The 19,420-nt window shown below is 37.7% G+C and overlaps 1 protein-coding gene across 9 annotated transcripts in view; it reads right to left on the bottom strand.

Moving 5' to 3' along the window:
- RBMS3 (RNA binding motif single stranded interacting protein 3) overlaps positions 1-19,420 on the bottom strand; it is a 1,058,437-nt gene that overhangs the window by 168,527 nt on the left and 870,490 nt on the right. For all 9 annotated transcript variants that reach the window (XM_058657125.1, XM_058657126.1, XM_058657127.1 and 6 more), the window contains 2 exons: positions 17,348-17,505; positions 3,655-3,734 (listed from right to left, as the gene is read on the bottom strand). In XM_058657125.1, coding sequence (XP_058513108.1) covers positions 3,655-3,734; positions 17,348-17,505 — 238 coding nt within the window. The remainder of the gene's footprint in view (positions 1-3,654; positions 3,735-17,347; positions 17,506-19,420) is intronic.

Raw genomic sequence — 19,420 nt, 5'->3', positions numbered from 1 at the left:
CCTCTGGGTCTCTCACATAGGTGCTGGGTCCCAAGGTTTTGGACCATTCTCAACTGCCCTCCCAGGCCACAGGCAGGGAGCTAGATGGGAAGCAGGGTGGCTGGGACCAGAACTGGCACCCATATGGGATTCTGGTGCACCCAAGGCGAGGACCCTAGCTGCTACTGTATCGCACCGGACCGTGTAATTAGCGTTTAACATGTATTTGTGTTCAAATACATACTTATCCATTTTGTTTATCTGAAAGACAGAGTACTTAAGTATGTGCATGAGCAAAAACAGAGAGGAAGAAAGTGAGTTTAAGCAGAGGGAGAATCTTCCAAAATGGTCTGCAACTGCCATTTCAGGGTTTCTCGTGTAGTTGACAGGCATCAAGTACTTGGGCCATCACGCACTGTCTCCCAGGTGCATCTGTGGGTAGAAAACTGGATTCCACACAGAGCCAGGACTTGATCGATTTAGATTTAGATATTCCAGGGGATAGCTTCATCCAGTGTATAGGGTGTCTGCCCTTGCATCTCCCTCAAAGCATGCCTTATTGTAAAAAGTCACAGAAGTAAAAGGGGCATTGGATTTGCTCAAAGACACATGCCCGTTTTCTAAGGGATCCCCAGTGAAAAGATAAGCATCCGTTCCTCCTGAGTCACTTAGAGAAAGAGTAAAGTCTGGACCTGAGCTAATATTTCATCTTTTCACAGGGTTATTCACTAGTCCTCATGGGTGCCTCATCCACAATATTAAACATTGCTTTGAAATTATTGATACGCTTGTATATGCAAATAAACTCCGAATCCAAAGATGGCCAATATTGATCATGTGGAGCATTGGGACAATAAGATTTTATAAATTCTGTCTCAGTTTTAGGTGGGTCACATCAATTAGATTTAATTAGTACATCGATAAGGAAAATCTCTAATGTATTGTAAAAGGTTAGGAACCTGACCACTTCTTTTAATTGTTTCCAACATAATTATCATTGTTCATAGTGAAAATCTATTCTTTATTCAAGAAAGAATAGAACATTTGACTAATATATGAGTTCTCAAAGTAAGCTTCCAATTATCTCCAGGAAATCAGTAGTGGGGACCAATACAGGCACATAGTATACACATACAATTGATTGAACATGTCATTACTAATTATACTCAATAAAACATTTTATTACAATACTCTTCTAAATACTCATGTCTTACACTGTCTTCCTATATTTAACAAAAAATTTAGGCATCACAAATTAGATGCATTCGGCTAACATTTTAATTCTCTATTAATATCTATTTATTAATATCTATTTACTTCCAAAGTAAGGTCAAATAAGGAAAATCAGGTACTGATCAATATTTTCTATTGAATCTGACATCTATTGAGCACACATTTCAAAAAATGGAGTTGTGACTCGTAAGCATTTTGCAATAGTGTAATTATTTTCCTTTCTTGCTCTCATGAGATAAAAGCAAGAGGATCAGGCATTGTGAAGCAGTGAGTTAGGTCACTGGATGTCCACATGTCATCAGAATGTTGGTTTCAGTCCCAGCGACTTCACTTCTCATGCAGTTGCTAACCAATGCATTCTGGGAGGCAGAATGATGCTTCAAGGACTTAAAGCCGCTATCATCTATGTGGAGATCCTGATGGAGTTTGGGGGTCCTGGCGTTGGCTTTTACTACCAGATAGCATAACTCTGGCTCTTCTAGCATTTGGAAGTGAATTAGAAGCTGGATGGGACTCTCTCTCTCTCTCTCTCTCTCTCTCTCTGACCTCTTTCTGTCTTTCAAGTTGAAGAAACTAAATAAACAAGCATGTTTTAAAAAAGTGAGTACAAAAGGCATAAGCAGGTTCCTGCTATTCAAAGTGCTTCCATTGGGTGTAGCTATGATATTAGATAGGTTAATACCATACCTAGCCTGCATATTCAGGAAGGATGCCCAGTTACTTAGGAATTATCAGGGTCGTTCTTTGTCTCTAGGCTTAAATTATAATAGTCAGCAACCTGCTCTTTAGGGACAAATAAAATGCTTTCAGATCAGACAGATCCAGGATTCTAACATACAGTTTCCCAAATAAAAAGGAATCTAAACAGTTAAGGCTCCGAGCTTTCATCAACAATGATCTCCACATGGCATTCTCACTTTTGAATTTGTCATAGAACCTATAATTCACACCTAGCTTGAATGCCTTCTGTGTGTACATTCATCTGTGAGTAAAAAGAGATAAATACAAGGAAAATCCATTCAACATCCAAACCCGTCATTCAGTGATGGTTCTGAGCAGAATGTTTAAAAATGTCTGTTTATGCTAAAAGGAATAAAAAGGCATTTCTCCTAAAATGCAAGGGCAGCTTACATGCTGAGATGAAAACTGCTAACTCTTTTCTTAACAACACCATATGTCTCCAATTGGATCATAATGCAGCCAGTTCCCAAGGGAACGTCACGCATGGAAACTAACCAAATCAAGCCTGCATCTTCTCTGTATGCTGACTTACTGATTAACCAGTGATTGGCTACTTCGGACATTCCGTATCATCCAAGTGTCCGTGGGAAGTCCCTTTTGGCTTTTCTGACCTTCTTCCCAAGCCAACATCTCAGGAAAAGAGTTCTCTCACTGCTTCACAAAAGTATTTCGTTTTTGTTCACATTTCCACTTTTATATAACTTTCTAATTATTTTTAAATAGTAAATGCCTTCTATGCAAACACCATGGACATCCAGTATAAAGGAGCAAAACAAAAAACAAAAAACAAAAAACAAAAAAACGGTATGATTAAAGTCAGTTTTGCCTGATAAACAGCTAGGCAAAAGGGACAACAAATAAGCCAAAATACATTTGTCAGCTAGTTCTTTATTTGTTGTATTTTTCTTAGTTCAATTCAATCTTTAATCTTCAAATGCACACAACATTCATTTTAAAATATGGCAAATACCTTTCACTAACAATACCACTATTGTAGTCATATCATGATAGATATCCAATTTTTTTTTTACTTACAGCATTGCCAGATTACTATTAAGTTGAGGGATTTCTATCTCTGATATACACTATCTACTGAATTATTTTATATTGAATGCAACTCTTGGTAGTATAAATTGTGCAATTTTTGACATGTGAGATGGACTGGGACAGTCCAGATGAAAGCTCCTCAAAATAACGTTGATGATCTTTTCTTAAAATGTTAATCTATCAGTAACTAATATTTTTATAAAACATAAAATTTATGTACTCAAGTCTCATGAAAGTGTCTGATTGCATTGAAAGTTTAATGAATATTTACTCCTAATTTCTGTATTTTCTTGTCACAGAGAACTAAGAAATGTTTGAAGACAAGCAGTAATTTGTGGATTTAACAATAGATACCATTGTTTAAATTCTTTATAATTTAGAAATCATGATTTAAATATTAACAATGTAAGTCAAAAATTTCCTTCATTTGCTATTCTCTACTGTTACTCTTCTAAATCACTTTGGGAAGTTAGCAGCAGAGATTCAAAGAAAGGCCAAATAAGAATTATCCAGAAACTTGGCAGCAAAATAACACACCTTCATTAAGGCATCTTTTCCTCACAGTTGCCAACCAAGGGTCTTCCCATGTGCTCATTCTAAGAATGACAATAACCGTAGTTACTACTTACTGAATTTTTCAATGGCACTCCTTACCTGGGATGCCTGGTGGTGTTTTCAGATATTTCCCATTAAAATGTTGAATTACCACTTCACACTTTTCAGTAGACTCCATTCTAGGGAAACAAGATAAACAGGGATCATACGTTTCCAACAAGTGATGCCTGTCCCAGAAAAATAAATATTAAAAGAAAGCAAGAAATCCCCAGATTTAAATAGTTTACTCAACTGTCAACTGTTGTCATGAATATTATGACTAGGGTGATGAGAGAATATCAACTTTATCATTGCTGAAACATCATTCAGTCTACTGAAAAGTTGCCTGAAAATCATCATGCAGAGGGCAACTCCAGGCATTAATTTAATTTGCACAGTGACAGTTCTAAATTGAAGGATTTCAATAAATATCTATTAGATGACTGCATTTGAAGACCTGCACATTATGTCTCTATTATAATTAAGAAACTTTTGTGTTAACAAGGATATTGAGGCTTTTGACATAACAGTGCCCTTCTGATGAACAGGAGAGCTGAGATTTGAATCTGCACGTTGGCATCAGACCCAAGCTTGTACTGAAACTACTGTTCAGCAGAGCATTTCCATAACACAAATTGGGCAAATTAGTTTTAACTGAATAGCTCACAGGCTAAGGAAGTGACCAGCACTCTAGTGTAGTCATCAGCTCATGCCAATTTTACAGAATCCTCACTGAGTGAAAGGATCCCAAAGAGAGTTATTTGGAGTTTTACATATGACAGAAATTATGTGAATGAACATACATCAGGTATTGTAGTTTATTAGTTTTTGATTTTAGATAACAATATTCCTAAACTGAGATTCTTCTGTCAGATATTGGCATTGTGCTTGCACTGAGGAATGAACACGGTGAGTCATACTACCATAATTACAATTTTGACAGTGTTGCCAGGCCGTAAATATAGTAGTATTGCCCTTCTATTTTTATTATTGTCATATTTGCCATGATAAAGCTTTGGGTATAAGGATTCCAGCCTCCTCCTCCCATTTCTCTTTTCCCAAATCCTCATTACCACCATTTTCCTCCATATTAATACTGTAGTACAGTCCTTTAGTAACAGTTATAAGTTTAGCATTATGTTATTTGAGTGTAACATAGCATTGTAACAATCTTTAAATAACAAGTTTGTCTCACCATGGCTATTTTAAAAATTAAATAATCAATTCTGATGAAAGAGGATTAAACCCATAAAAAATGCATATTATAGCCAAGAGTGAAATTAAAAACAAAAGCACACAGTTACAAAAAGTATGAAATTTATCCAAAATGAAAGATATAATATTGGATTTTCTGTTATGTTTTGAATGGGAGCTTTTGTAGAATAAAGAAAGTCCTTTGGTACAAGACATACAACTTTCCAATGTATAAATTTCAGATGTGTTTCAAAGACAGTATCGCATGGCCACATTACGTGCACAGGAGAAAAAAATCAAGGGAGAAATATCCTAACCAATGACAAATCACTTACAGATATTTATTACAAACACAAGACTTCAAATGTGAGAGCCACACCAGAAACTAGGGAAGTGCAGAGTAGTGAGAAAAGAGGATAGAGAGCCTTGGGAGATGTCAATATGGCACCAAGTTGAAGCCATCAGGTGGGAGCACCTGAGTTCTACATTTGTTGGGGTAAGACAGCCAGTCTTATCACTGGGTGGACACTTCATCCAGGACGGTGAAGTGGGAGAAACTCACATGACATGTGGATCATCCAGTGAATGCCCTGGGGACAGTATCATGAGCAGCTTCCACATGTGACACAATTTTGAGCTTGCCTTTAGGATGGGCATTTGTATAAACTATGGGGTTAACCCATGTCTTTCTATAATGTTCCTCGTAGGGAGTCACTTCCACTCAAGCAAGGCTGACTGCCCCAGCGTGAGAGTGGTGTTCTCCGTGGGAGTCCCACCCTCAAAATGAGCCTGTATTAGTTTAAAGTTCTGCTGTCACTGCCTTGAAGATTTTAATAATTACATGTTTATTGTCTTTCATAGGACTCAGAATGTGTGAAGCTGATCTGGTTTTAGCAAGAAAGTACAGGAGATGCGATGCCGAGTTAACAGGTCAGTCCTCACTTTGAAGAGACAGCAGAGCCACAGTAGTCCTATGTTGAAGAGTATCCTAAGAAAAAACCAATTTGATACCAAATGAAATAAAATACTTAAAGCTTCATAGCACGAGTTTTAATAGATAAAAAATAACAACAAAGTTGACTACTTCATCATCAGTTCCCCCTCAAGAGCAGATACTGAGAGAACACAAGATAAATCTTCCTTCTTTCTAAATGTCTAGGATCAGGCAAGTACAGTTGCGTAACTTTCAACTTGTCTTTCCAGTGGATCCTTTTACACTCTTGTCTCCAGATTTGTTTTTGTTTGTTTTAAGTAAGAAACTTACATCTCTGACAAAAGAATTCTAACTCTGTTCTCCCCGCCTTCCCTTAGGATCTCCAGTGCATTGTCTCTTCTGCAAAATAATCTTTCCTCCGCGCAGAGGCATGAATGGGAGAGGAAACATAAGCCCTTAATTACTACAGATGCTACTTTATGGAACTTTTATTACAGGAGAACTACGGAATGAAAAGCTTATGCCCTAGAGCCCCTTCCCTGCTCAGTGTCTCTCTGGGTACCCATCTCGATAACAGGCAGGTAAGTCTATACAGCTTGCTTGCAAGAGTCCTACAAATCAAATCCATTTTCTTTGTTTTAAAATGATACAGAATTCTTGAGGAAGAGTACAAATAAATGGCAGTTGGAGTGCATGCATGCTTATGGATTTTACTTAGTGTTACTAAGGCAAAGAATCTGGTAGCTAACTCAACCCCACTTACGCTAAATACATACACACATACATATGTGTGTGTATGTATGTGTATGTATACATTTTTTTACCCTGGTTTGAAAACCTCAATTCTTCCCTTCTGAGCTCTTAGTATGATCGTCTTTGTTTAACACTCTTTTATAGCCATACCAAGCTGAATGGGGGTTGATTCTATGATCACAAAGACAGCAGCATGAATTCACTCGCTTTAGGTTCATTCAGATTTAACTAAGTGAACGTCTGCTGTGAGCCTTTAGAGACACTCCTCTCTGAAGGAATAAATGCAATAAAAGTCTGTTTTCCGTAGCTGGTGGCACTTAATGTCAACCAGTGTCACACTGCACCACCCAGCAGTGACGATTTCATTCCAATACAAGAGGCACATTTCAGTATGGCAAAGCAATTCCTGCAAAGATAGGAGCTGCCTAAGGTGGGGGTTGGGGGAAGGCTCTGTATTTCACGTGCATATTGGGTAGAAATCGAACTAAAGTGAGACCTAGGAGCTGGATTGGAGGCAGCTCATGAGAAGCCGACTTAGGAAAGTTGTGCCCGTTTTCTTCTGTGTCAGCTCTGGGTATCTGACGACTGGCACACGCTTGCATTGATGCTGACACTAGGAGTTTCAAATGAGGTAAAACAGCCAAGTGGACACAGCTGCATTCCTCATTGCTTATAGACAGGTCAATGAATCATTAGCATTGCATGTTTTAGTTCTCGGCAGTACCTGGACTACCTTGTGTCCCTTAGAACTGCTCAAGTGCCTGACCAACCATCCACCTGACAATACATTAATTAGGCTCTTACAAGACTGGTGGTCACTGACCAAACCTTCAGGGTTTTCTTTCAAGTCTGATGTTCACATATAAACACACATTAAAGTTCCGCTTGGCGTTTATGCTTGCCCCAATACCTAGACACAACTAGCTTTGTGATTGGAAATGCACCATGGAATTCTGCTGCTGTTGTTTCCTTGTCCACCCTCTCCTCCTTCTTCCTTTACATAACAGGTACTAAGAATTCCTTTTACAACCAATAACATTGTTTTGGGCAAAATACATGAGAAGAGTACTTGATCATTATCACTAGAATGTTATGACTCAGATTTTTTTTTTTGAAAGTTAGAACTGCACAGAGAGAGGCAAGATAGAGAATGAGATCTTCTATCCTCTTCTTCATTCTCCAAATGGCTCCAATGCCTAGGACTGGGTCAAGCCAAAGCCCTAAGCTAGGAGCTTATTTGGGGGTCTCTCATGTGGGACTAAGGGACCCAAGGACTTTGGCCATCTTCCACTGCTTTTTCCAGGCACATTAAGATGGAGTTACACCAGAACTGGAGCAGCTGGGACTTCAACTGACACCCCAATAAGGATGCTGCTGTCAACACAAATGGTGGCTTACCCTGTTAACGCCTCCAGTGTCAGCCAAATGTGGTTTAGGTTTAACACACAGAGTGGAAATCTACTTTGCAAAAGTGATTTGTAGTTTACTTATTTCAACTGAATGGGGAATCACCCAACTTATGGTCCTAGAGAAAGAAATATTATGGGCTGTTTGTTTAATACAGATCTGCTCTGTCATTTATTTCTGTTAATTAGAGGTTTCCACTATTGTGAAATGTTTGTGGTTTTGCAATCACAGGCTCTGGACAAATTATTGGCAACTGAGAACATCCAACAATGTCTGCCCATTACCCTTATTTCCGGTAAGATTTATGCAAATGGTTATCATTAAAAGATTATAAGAAGTAGTAACATGTGGCAGTCCTTTGACATTTGAAAAACAAATTACGTCATTCATTTCTTAATCCATTACAGTGGAAAAAATAATAGTGAGTCCAAGGAACAAAGATGAATGAGTGAGTTGTAATTTTTCAGTTTTTGCAATTTGTTTTTGCAATTTGTTTTTGTCTAGGCATATGACATTCTTAACGCCAAATCACGAAGTAGAGTAACCACCCTGTCTTTCCCTTTGGTAGAAGCCCAGGCATTTTTTGGTACATTGTTCAGCATCACAGCACTTCCTGCCCCTACCCCTGCCTCCATGTTATAAAGCCTCAGACATCCAAGAGAGGGAAAGATCTCAGTATCTTTTACATTACATAGATAAAGAAACTAACAGGAGGAAAGTGGCTGGCCTGATTATGCACTGGAATATACCCTTATTTCCCAGCTCTCAATGCAGATTTGAAATGTGCCTTGGTGGCCCTGTCACCCTGTGGCTTCCTATACTGATGGATACTCCTCAATCACAGAAGATGGACAGGTCCCGCTATGTCCACTTCATCAAATCACTACTCACTTGACCAGTGGTTTTCAACAATGGAGGTACACCTGGTGTGATGTGATTGTCTAGGGCACTTCATCTCTGAGGTACTCATTCCCAAACCCTGCACATAACGTGGGTCCCCACCTGAGAAACATGTCAGACAAAAATGAAACCAAAGCCCTATGTCTTATGTCACATGTGTCTAACATCGTAATTGGCCTGTGTTTTCTCTGGCTTTAGTTCTCCCCTAACATGCATTTTCTTTGTCTTCAACATGATGATGACATGCCAACTCCTTACTGAAGATAACCTCTTTCAGATAACAGATTGGCACAAACATCAACTCAGCTGTAACAGGACCCTAGGTCACAAGATTCAGAATTCAAAAATCACTTCTATATTTTCTAGACCTGTGTTAAAAATACTTCACAGGTACTCTGGGCTCTGTTCAAACAGAGTAACAATAAATCTGCCCTGGACCTCAGAGACACCAGCACCCATTTTATCATCATAGCATTTTCAAAATTGAAACCACATAGGAGTTAATCACATACTTTTAACTCCGACTTTAACCTATAAGATCTCCGCTTCTAATTGCTGAGATTATCTGGGAATGGAGTGATAATTGTCTGACTGCTGAGTCTGCATACTGCAAAATGCCCACTTCTTTCTATAACCTCAGTGTCTTAGAGTCTGGCTTGTTGCACATGGGATCAGCAGGCTCAAGACTTTTTAGGTTCTGCAACAAACCCAGGTTTAGAGACAATCTGTAGTGTAGGGCGTTTGTACCCTGCAATAGGAACAAAGAGAGCAGAAAAGCTGTCAGAGAGCCAAAGGGGCTGCTGAGGTGGGAAACTCATTGCAATTTGGTACTCTGGTTTGGATGCTGTAATACAAAGTAAGCATTCATGGGAAAATTGGTAAAATTCAAATAGAGTCTAGAGTTTAGTTAACAGTACTATACTAATGTCAGTTTTTTAAATTTTGACAACTGTGCTTTGGTGATGTGTTCATAATCGAGGGTAAGGAGGGAACTGGGTGTGTCATATCTAAGAACTCTCTGTATTATCATTGTACCTTTCTTATAAGTGTTAATGTAGTGCAAAACAGAAAGTTTATTTAAAAAATTAAGCACATTAAAACTATTAGGAAACTATTTTTTTAGCATGTTGGTGTCTGGGCTCATTCCAGGAGTATTTGACATAACTGATTCGACATGAGGCCCAGCTTAAAGTTTTCCATGTTAGCCAGGTGATTCCAGTATGCAACCATTGCAAAGACTGTCATTCTGAAGTTGTACGTCAAGTATCTCACACTGAAAGACACAGGCTAAATGCAGCAGATTGGTGTAGTGGAAACTGCAAATAAATTTTGGAGAATTTGGGATTGGTGTCAATGTTTGAAAATTGGGAGACTTACCCTTAACAGTTTACTGTCTGAACCCTCTTGAGATGGGATGGTCTAAACCACGTTTTCTGGTGACATAACAACCATATAACGGAGTTGAAGACCAGCTGCTTCTTTGAATAAAACCAGTTCGCTGGGATTCCTAACACCTTGGATCAATTGCCAATCCTAAAGCAAAGTAATCATTAATATTTATCATTGTGTTTGAACTGTTTTTTTTTCTAATATTGTAGATAAGAGAGAAAAATGTTGGCTCAGTCATGTGTACTGGTGTTTTTGCTTACCCATTCCTTATATGAGGGTTTTTCAAATGGTTTGTGGAAAAATGAAAAAAAGTAAGCTTATTTTATTGCCAACAATTGGAATACATACATACTTTCTTTCATAATATACATTTTCATAATTATTTTGAAGCATCCTCTTGTCTTTTACCCTGCTGTATATACTGGTCTGTAGCTTGTGTCATTGTTAGTTTTTGATCTACTTTCCACTGGATTCTCCATGGAGCATGAAAGGGCAACAAAAAGTGAAAACAGATATGAGAATAGTCATCTTTATTCTCTCCCTGCTTTGGCAGTGCACCTGTCTAGCAATGGTGCATCTTTCGCAGTCCATGATTCTTTCCTATAGCCTCTTCACCCAGGCACCAGGGTCCCCTGGGCTTTTGAGAGCACTTTTCCTCTATTCCTCACAGCACTTACTGAGCCTCCTTTCTTGTCCCCTCTTGATATCGCCACAACCTTTGTCAGCTACCTTTTCTGTCCACACTTCAGTCAACACTACTTCATTCCAGTGCCATTGACTGGCATCCGGTGGAATTTTGTGAATATTTTTGAATTTTTGCATCTAGAACAATTCACTAACAAACTGGGTTTGGTTCGGTGGCCTAGTGCCTAAAATCCTTGCAACCATCAGAATCCTGTATGGACACTGGTTCATGTCCCAGCTACTCTATTTACATCCAACTCTGTAAATCTGCCTTTCAAATAATAAATAAATCAATCTTCAAAGCAAAATTAAAATAATAAGTGGAAAACTAATATGCAACCAAGTGATTTCTGAGACTTGCAGAGATGTGCTCACACCCAGAGAGATGTAGAAAATAAAGAGATTTTCTCAATTCAGAGTTAAGAATGTGGGAAATTTGTACTCCAATTAATAATTTAAAGTGTTTCTTCTTTCTTCTCAATTGGACAAAAGCAGACTACTGGCCTTAAATCCCTACTACCAGCACAGAGCTTCAGATTCCCTTCACATTTTATGCCCAGAATATGTATTAGAGAAGAGATCTTATAGGGCCTATAGGGACCTGATATGGTTTATCGGGCCTTATATAATAGAGTCAACATTTCCCTTCTGGGGATAACAGAGTTATTTACATGGACAAACAACTTTTCTTATTTCACAAAGGATAGTCATTTGGAATACAGTCATTTTCATTATTTTTTAAATAATAAAACAATATAGTATACGTTTTTTTACCCTTTTCACATGTTTGTAAAGGTATGCATAGGATAAGGCTCAAGTCCAGGATATTTCAGTGTGATAAATGATTTGATCGGTTTAGTTAGTTTGCTTGTTTAGCTTGGCTTGGGTTTTTGACCCAAGATTGCACATATGGAAAGAAAGCAGAAAGTTTCAATCATGATCATTAATTTCCAAAGGAGAGAGGAAGACATTTAAAAAGGTAAAGAGAAGAAATAAATGGAATTAAGAAGAAGAAGAAAAAGAAGGAGAAGAAGAAGAAGAAGAAGAAGAAGAAGAAGAAGAAGAAGAAGAAAAAGAGGTTCAGAATCCTAGAGCTTGGTAGGCAGAGACCAGCGGAACCCCCTCCAGTCTCTCCAGTGGGACACGTCTGTTGATAATTGCAGAAAAAAACACAAAAAACTTAAACAACCAATGAGCACTATCTCCAACTCCAGAAAACCCGAAAACCCAACTGTAAACCATTCATGGGCAAATACAGGTGTAGTTTGTAGACTGCCAATCATTCAGCTACATCTGCAAGACTTTCTTTGGTCACATTTTACTTCCCATTTCCAAGTGTTTTTGATAGTATTCATGAAAGAATCATTAAAACAGGAAGGAAGGGTTATTAACATGAGAATGACAAGGTGAAAATAACCAAAACATTCCAAGCAATGGAAATGAAGTTTGACCAATTTGCTGATCAGTTGAAGGGATCATTCATTAGTTCACAAAGACAACATTGAGTAACGATATTAAAAAACTCTCACAAAATATAAAATGGAATACTGCTAACCTGCTATTTATACCAGTTTTGAATAAGCAGGCTACTACTTGTCTGCTTTTAGCCATTGTATTTTATTTTCTTTTGTTTTACTACTGAGTTAAAGAAAAGATGAATTCTACTGATTTCTACAAAATCTTGCTCTTCCAGGAGGGAGAGGTAGAACCAATGCTGACTGTATGGGAAAATCCAGCCAAACAAGGTTTCATGAGAATGAAATTAAGAGTGCCAAAGAGGGGGCGAGAACACTGCAGAATACAAAGGCTCCTGTGTTTTAGTGCTCTCTCACGCTCTTTAGCTCACTAGGGGACAGTAAATGTAATTTCTTAAAGACATTCTAAGTTCCCAGATGTTGAAGCTGGATTAATTGCTCAGTCCCCGTCCCGTCTCCATGCAGAGTTATTCTTTATTGGCCTCTTCTAACACTCTTTCAACATGGTGTTTGCAGAACAAATGGTCTCAAGTTTCTAGGAATGGGAAATGGCTCCCATGAACATGGAGCCCTCTCCCTGCATGCAGACTGATTTATGCTCTGATCCTAGCAGGCAAGGTAGCCTGTTGGCACCCACCAGCTCTGCAGGAGCAGTTCCCACCATTACTATCCCCCCATAAACTTCTGTTTATGGCCTGTCTATAAAATGTTGCCTGGAGGGTAGTGGATCGTACCAAATTGTTTTAAGATATAAAAGAGGGAAGAAAAAAAAACATGAAAAACAAGAGATACATAATTTCAGACACTATCTAGTGCTTCTGTAAATTCAAAAACCTGGCGACTGTTTTGTGTTTGTGCTTTATTGGTACTCAAATTCAAATGCTTTTGAAGCACAGCATTTTAAATGCTTCTCCTTGCATTTAAAACAAAACAAAAAGAATTTCTAAATCTTGAGCTAGTCAATTATATGGCAGGCAGTATCTTGGGTGCGGAGGAGATTCAAAGAAGTTTAAGGGATGCTGTCCAGAAGGAAGAGATAAACAGATATACTTGCTATTAACACATTTTGAGAAGGTGATAGAACAGAATAAAGGAATCAGTGGGAGTCAACTCCATTCAGAAAAAAATTAGAGATGAATTTTGAGCAGTAGTTCTGTAAGTATGATTTGAACCAGTAAGCATCAGTACCTTCTAGGGACTGTTAGAAAAGCAAATCACTGGGTCTTACTCCAAACCTACTACCGCAGAACTTCCAGATGACAAATGGAGCTAGTCCTGGAGCCCTGAGGCACAAAGCAGAGTTGGCATTGGAGGTGGTGTGTGTTAATACATGACTATAGATTACAGCGCTAGCCAACCCCATCAGCAAATTGCTGATTCAGTAGGTTGGTGGTGGGAGAGCTTGCATTGCTAACATGTTTTCAGGTGATGCCAAAGTTGATGATCTGGGAAACTCATTTTGACACACACCAGCCCGAGATAACTGCATGTTATCTAATAAATTCTCTCATTTGCTATGTATTATTACTGGGAAAATTGAGAAAGCAGCAATACAAATGATTTTGTGTGTTCTGTGGTTCACACTTGGGGGTTCCAGATGACAAGTTTGAGGATAAAAGAGAGACAATGATATTTAAACAGAAAAAATACTTGTGAAGGGGCTAAGCTATGAATAATCTCATTGGTTTAGGCAGTGACCATTACTGCTTGAAGAAATAAAACCAAATGTCTGAAAAATTAATAATTTAGGAAGGTTTACTTATATGGTATAGTTAAAATCACTCTTCTATTCCAGCAAGACATGTTAATTTTCTGGGATTCTGCTCCTCAGAATTGAACACAGAAGATACATGGAGATCAGAATATTAATTCCATGTCAGTTTTCTGATTTCTTACAAAATAGAGACAAACAAATTTTCTTTTTGTTTCTTAAACATAAAAATTCACTAGCTTGACCAGCAACGGTTTCTTTCAATTCATCTGCCACTTTTCTAAAATTGAAAGACACACGACTGTGGAGTACAGAGATCCTGTTTCTATATTGGGGCATGACTTGATAATTCACACTCAAATGTCAAATTTCTGAATGATCATCAAATTTAGCTATTCATGAGCTTCAAAAGATGGGTACTTGTAGAGTTGTACATCCATCCATATAACAGTGAAAAAAATTTGAGTTAAGGAAATGTGCAATCTAGTGGATAAAGATAGAAATTAAACTTAATGCAATCGTGTTGATATTGTTTGAAAACTTTTTCTGAAGGCTGGTGTTGGAGGTCAGTAAGCAATTCTTTAAGGAAAAATATTTTGAAGCCAACAGTGGAAAGACATGTGGGCAAGAATAGTCATGGGCACAAGCCCTCTGGAAGGGGAGCTTGTTGCCAGTGCACGAGCTATTTAGAATCAAGGTGAAAAAGTGAGTGGCACCAGTCGTGCTGCGGGGAGCCTGGCACGTGAATTCCTCCAGGCTGTGTGGAAGGATTCTGAGTGGAAACCTAAAATGATCACATGGGAATTTTCAAGGACTCATTTGTGGCTTCTACATGCAAAATGTGCTTCAGGAGGGAGAGGTTACATTTAGTGTAGAGACAAAACTATCCATGTAAAATTCCTATCTTCAGTTTTTAATGAAAAATAATGCCTAAGTTGTATTCTTCCATGACATTATATCCTGTGATTATTGTTGGAGTCTATCCTTTATCTATCTTTCTATCATTTGCCCATTCGTCATCTAATTACTAGTCTGTCTGCAGAAGAATATACTTCAAGTAAACCCAAACTGTGCAGTAAGGATAAACCAAAGAGAAGTGAATCATCCAGTTTTTGGGTAAAGAGCTCAGTTGGAACCCCACAAATTCATTGGTTGACTACTTAACTCTCAGTACCTTGGAATGTGACCATATTGGAAATATTGTCTTTAAAGGGTAATTAAGTGAAAATGAGGTTGGTGAATTGGGGCCTAACCTAAGATGCCAAGTGCCTTTGTTTATAGAGTTTAGGATACTGACACATGTACAAATATGTAGAGAGAAGACAGGTAAGGAGAGAGTGTCTTAAGAAAGCAATCCTTAAGACACCGTGATCTCTGATTTCCAACCTCCAGGACACCCCAAATAAATATTTTTGTTACTTAAGCCCCTGTCTGTGATATTTTGTTATGATACACCCTTCAAACTAACAGAATTTTGATCAAAAATAATTTTTAAACTCATCACATATCTTCTGAGAAAAAAGCATTCCTTGATAAATTTGAAATGTCTTTTAAAAATTTGTTGTGCTTTTTATCCATGTAAAGGAAGCAAATTTCATGTATTCTATGTGGTTTTAACAGCATAATAATTCCCACCCTACTTAATCTCCCTCCCTTCCATTCTCTTTTCTCCTCATTTTCTTAATTTTCTTTTAATTTTTATAATGACTTACTTTCAAAGTAGTTTAAACTCACAAGCATCACCTTCCCCTATATAATGAGTTCAACAAGTAGGAAAATACTGTTTCTCAAGTGTGGGGATACAAGTTAGAAATAAGAATCAAATTTCGAAATACCAATATCATTTATACACATTCATCTTTTTGGACTCTGTATATAAGCTACAGAAATGAATGTACTCAGCGAGTACAGATGAAGGGGAAACTAACTTATTAGTGAGAGATTTTTGAGTGCAGAGTTTGTGGATGAAACAAAGGGATATGTATGCTATGGAAGATGAAACTTGGTTGTGCTGGTGGGCTCTCACTGCTGAGACGTGTGATGGCTGGCTCTTGCTACCCAACAATGAGGATGGGCAATTTTCACAAGACCCAGTTGGTATCATGATCTGTGCCTTCAGCATGAAAATCTACAGTGGTCCTTGAAAGTCTGAATAGACCTCATGTACATAGGGAGATTTTGTTCATTCTGCTTTTTTCTATTCTGAGACATAAGCATGTTCCTTTCACATGTCAGCTGGTCTACTACATGTAGAATTCTATGAAAACTCAAAAGAATTTTTTATCTAGTCCATAATCTCAAGAAGGCCAAAGTAGAGAACCACTAACTTTGATAGGATATTTGTTTTCTTTTGAAGTTAGGTTTGCACAAGTTGGTTTGGAATTGTTTGCAAAGTGATGACAGAGTGAATTTTGGATAAATACAGCAGCCTATAACCAGCCAACTTCCAGAAAACACTTTCTACCCATGCATTCATCCATAGCAAATCTATTGGAGGCACACTTAAAATTGCCAAGCCATTTAAAGGGGAGGTTGTGTTTCTTATTTGTCACTGAACCGTTTTCTTTTTCTCTGTGGCTTCTTTAGCTTTGTTTTCCGTGAAAGCACAGCAGGTACAATCATTTTAAGCTTATTCCTGGCGGAGATTCTCTTTTGTAAACATTCCATTAAAGTTCAAGTGGAAACTACTCTTCCTTCTTTTCTTCCGACAAGGAAAGAAATATAATTTGTTCTTTTTTTTTTTCCTGTTTTGCCTAAACTATCAAAAACACACAGCCAGTATCTTTCTAAAAAGCTAATACCTCCTTGACCTCTTCTTATACTTCTAGGCTCCTTGGGATTTGCTAACAATTCTTCTTTTTCTAAATCTTCCCTCTTAACTCTTTAATGATAAACCCTATCATCTCAGTTATTTCAAAATCAATCCGAAAACATTGGGATGCTTTGTTCACCACATTGGCTCTTTGTGTTGGGATATTGGACATTCACTACCCCAGGCAAGAATTGGCAGCATAAGATCTTATTGATGTACACACACAAAGCATACTAGCAACTGGACATGCATAGAATTCTGATTCAAGGCATGTAAACATATTCTATGTCCATATTTTAGTAAGTACAATGTATTTATAACTACACTAATACACTTTGACTTGAAGCAATGATACAGAGAGGCGTAGGTTTAATAAGCTACTTTTTCTCCTCGACAGTGTGTATTGTGTTGCTTTGGGCACTAATGTTAGAAAGGAATGGAATTCAAAGGAAATTATATGGAAAGGCATGTTATGTAAAGAGCAAGAGTTTTACCTGGCAAAACCAACACCCCGGCTGACTCCATTGGCATCCCTTAGTATCCTTGTAGAGATGACGTGTCCGAAGGGTTTCAGCATATTCTCCAGTTCCTGCTCATCCATAGAAATGGGGAGGTTTGAGATGTATAGGTTTGTTGGATCTTGCTCTTGTTGCTACAGAAGGAAAGAAACAAATACGGGAAACTCTAAATATTGAGAAACATGACACAGATACAGACACTTCTGCAAACACTGCAATCTTCAATATCTAACAATCCTGAAAGCAGTTTCACTGGGGCCACTATTTCCTTTCAGAAAACACCTGTCTTATGTTAAAGGTTTCTTAAAGAGACAAAGCATCAGTGAATGACAAGTTCTCTGACTATCCTTTCTTAGGAAAAAGACTGACAAACTTCCAAAACTGCAGCTGAATTAAAGCATATGTGGATATTGCAGCTCTACAGAGAATCATTCGAAGCTTCTCTGTGGATGTAGACAACCAAGATAGTACCAAACTCTATAATGTCTTGCCTTGTCCATCTTTGCTTACGTACGACACACTATGGCTTAACTCCTTCAGCTTGAGATGTGAAAGCGAAAGGTGGTTAAATTTCCTTTCCTTTGTAATTTTGTGCAGAATTGTTCTTCCCAGAGATCTTAACAACCTCAGTGTATGATTTTTTTTCTCTCTCCTTATTTAATGGAGAACTTTCACATTTGCACTTTGAAAAAAGCACTTTGCAGTTTCCTTAAGCATGTCTGAATTGCTAGTATCACTACTCTTCTCTTTTAGGGACTTCATGAAGTCAAATAATGATTATCGGTACATAAGCAGCATAACAACACAATAGCTTATCTGCTATAACTCAGACGGCTAATACGTGATTAACAGACAGTGGACATATGCTTCAAGGATAAGCGAGACAGAAGGGTGATGTTCGTTCCAGTAAGGATAGAGAGGGATGGCACAACATTCCATACACTACAAAGAACCACTTAAACCTTACAAAATTATTTCTGGAATTTTCCTTTTAAAATTTTGGAGTACGTTTAACTGAGTGTAACCGAAACCATAAATAAAAGGGGCACTATTGTAGTATATTCTAGTCTCAGTAACTACGACTTCTAATAGTAGCACTCTATCCACAATCAGTCCCCGAAATTGGTGTTAAATTTGGTGAGTACTAATTATGTACTAGACACTCCTTGAAGTGCTTAAGATGGAGTATTCATTCAATAGTCTCAGTAAATAGAATCATTGTGATAATGGCCTTACATAACTAATACATGTCAAAGCTAGAGTTGAAAACTGGGCTTCTCACTTGTTCTACTGTCTTTCACTAGACTAACAGTTTTTATGGTTGGTCCTAGATCTGCAACAAGAAAGAGCTCCAACCTCACCTCAGAACTTGCTAGAAGTACAACTGCTCAGATCCACCCTAGGACTAGTGAGATCATCTCTACCCTAGAACTAGTGAATCAGAAACTCGGAAGGCAGATAAGGCAACCTATATTTTGATAAGCCTTCTAGGTGATTCTGATAACTGCTAAAGTTTAATAATTGCTACATATTTATATACCAATGAGATTGTGATGTCCATCATTATCTAATTCAGCAACAACACTTAAATCTGCTTTGTTTAATAGAGTGGAAACTCAGCCATGATTGCTTGATTTATGTGTGTATGCATATCCTCTATTTCATAAAGTGAATGAATAAGTTGGAACTTATTTATAAGTATAAAGACAATCTAAATTTTGTGAAAAACAAAATTAAAAGGTACTACTTTATCTATGAAATTTTTGAAATCTATTAAAAAAATCTCTCCTGTATATATTTTCGATGGTTTTTGAAGATTATTGTATATGTAAGTCTCTGCTCCTATTTTCCACAAAATTTTTGGAATATTCATGTATATCTCAAAAACATAGCCTGGAACTTGTCAAAATATGCCATAAATTTAATTCTACTGCTTTGTGTTAATGAGAACAAACTTAACTTTGGGGATATGCAAGGGCTTACATTATAAAATTTATTTCTATGATCTATAGGAAAATGACATTATGTAGCAATAAAATGGTTTTAAGA

The sequence above is a fragment of the Ochotona princeps genome, chromosome 30 (genome assembly GCF_030435755.1).
Source record: "Ochotona princeps isolate mOchPri1 chromosome 30, mOchPri1.hap1, whole genome shotgun sequence".
Taxonomy (NCBI): domain Eukaryota; kingdom Metazoa; phylum Chordata; class Mammalia; order Lagomorpha; family Ochotonidae; genus Ochotona; species Ochotona princeps.
The sequence above is the reverse complement of the archived record's forward strand: the minus strand, read 5'-3'. Positions and strand labels throughout refer to the sequence as shown.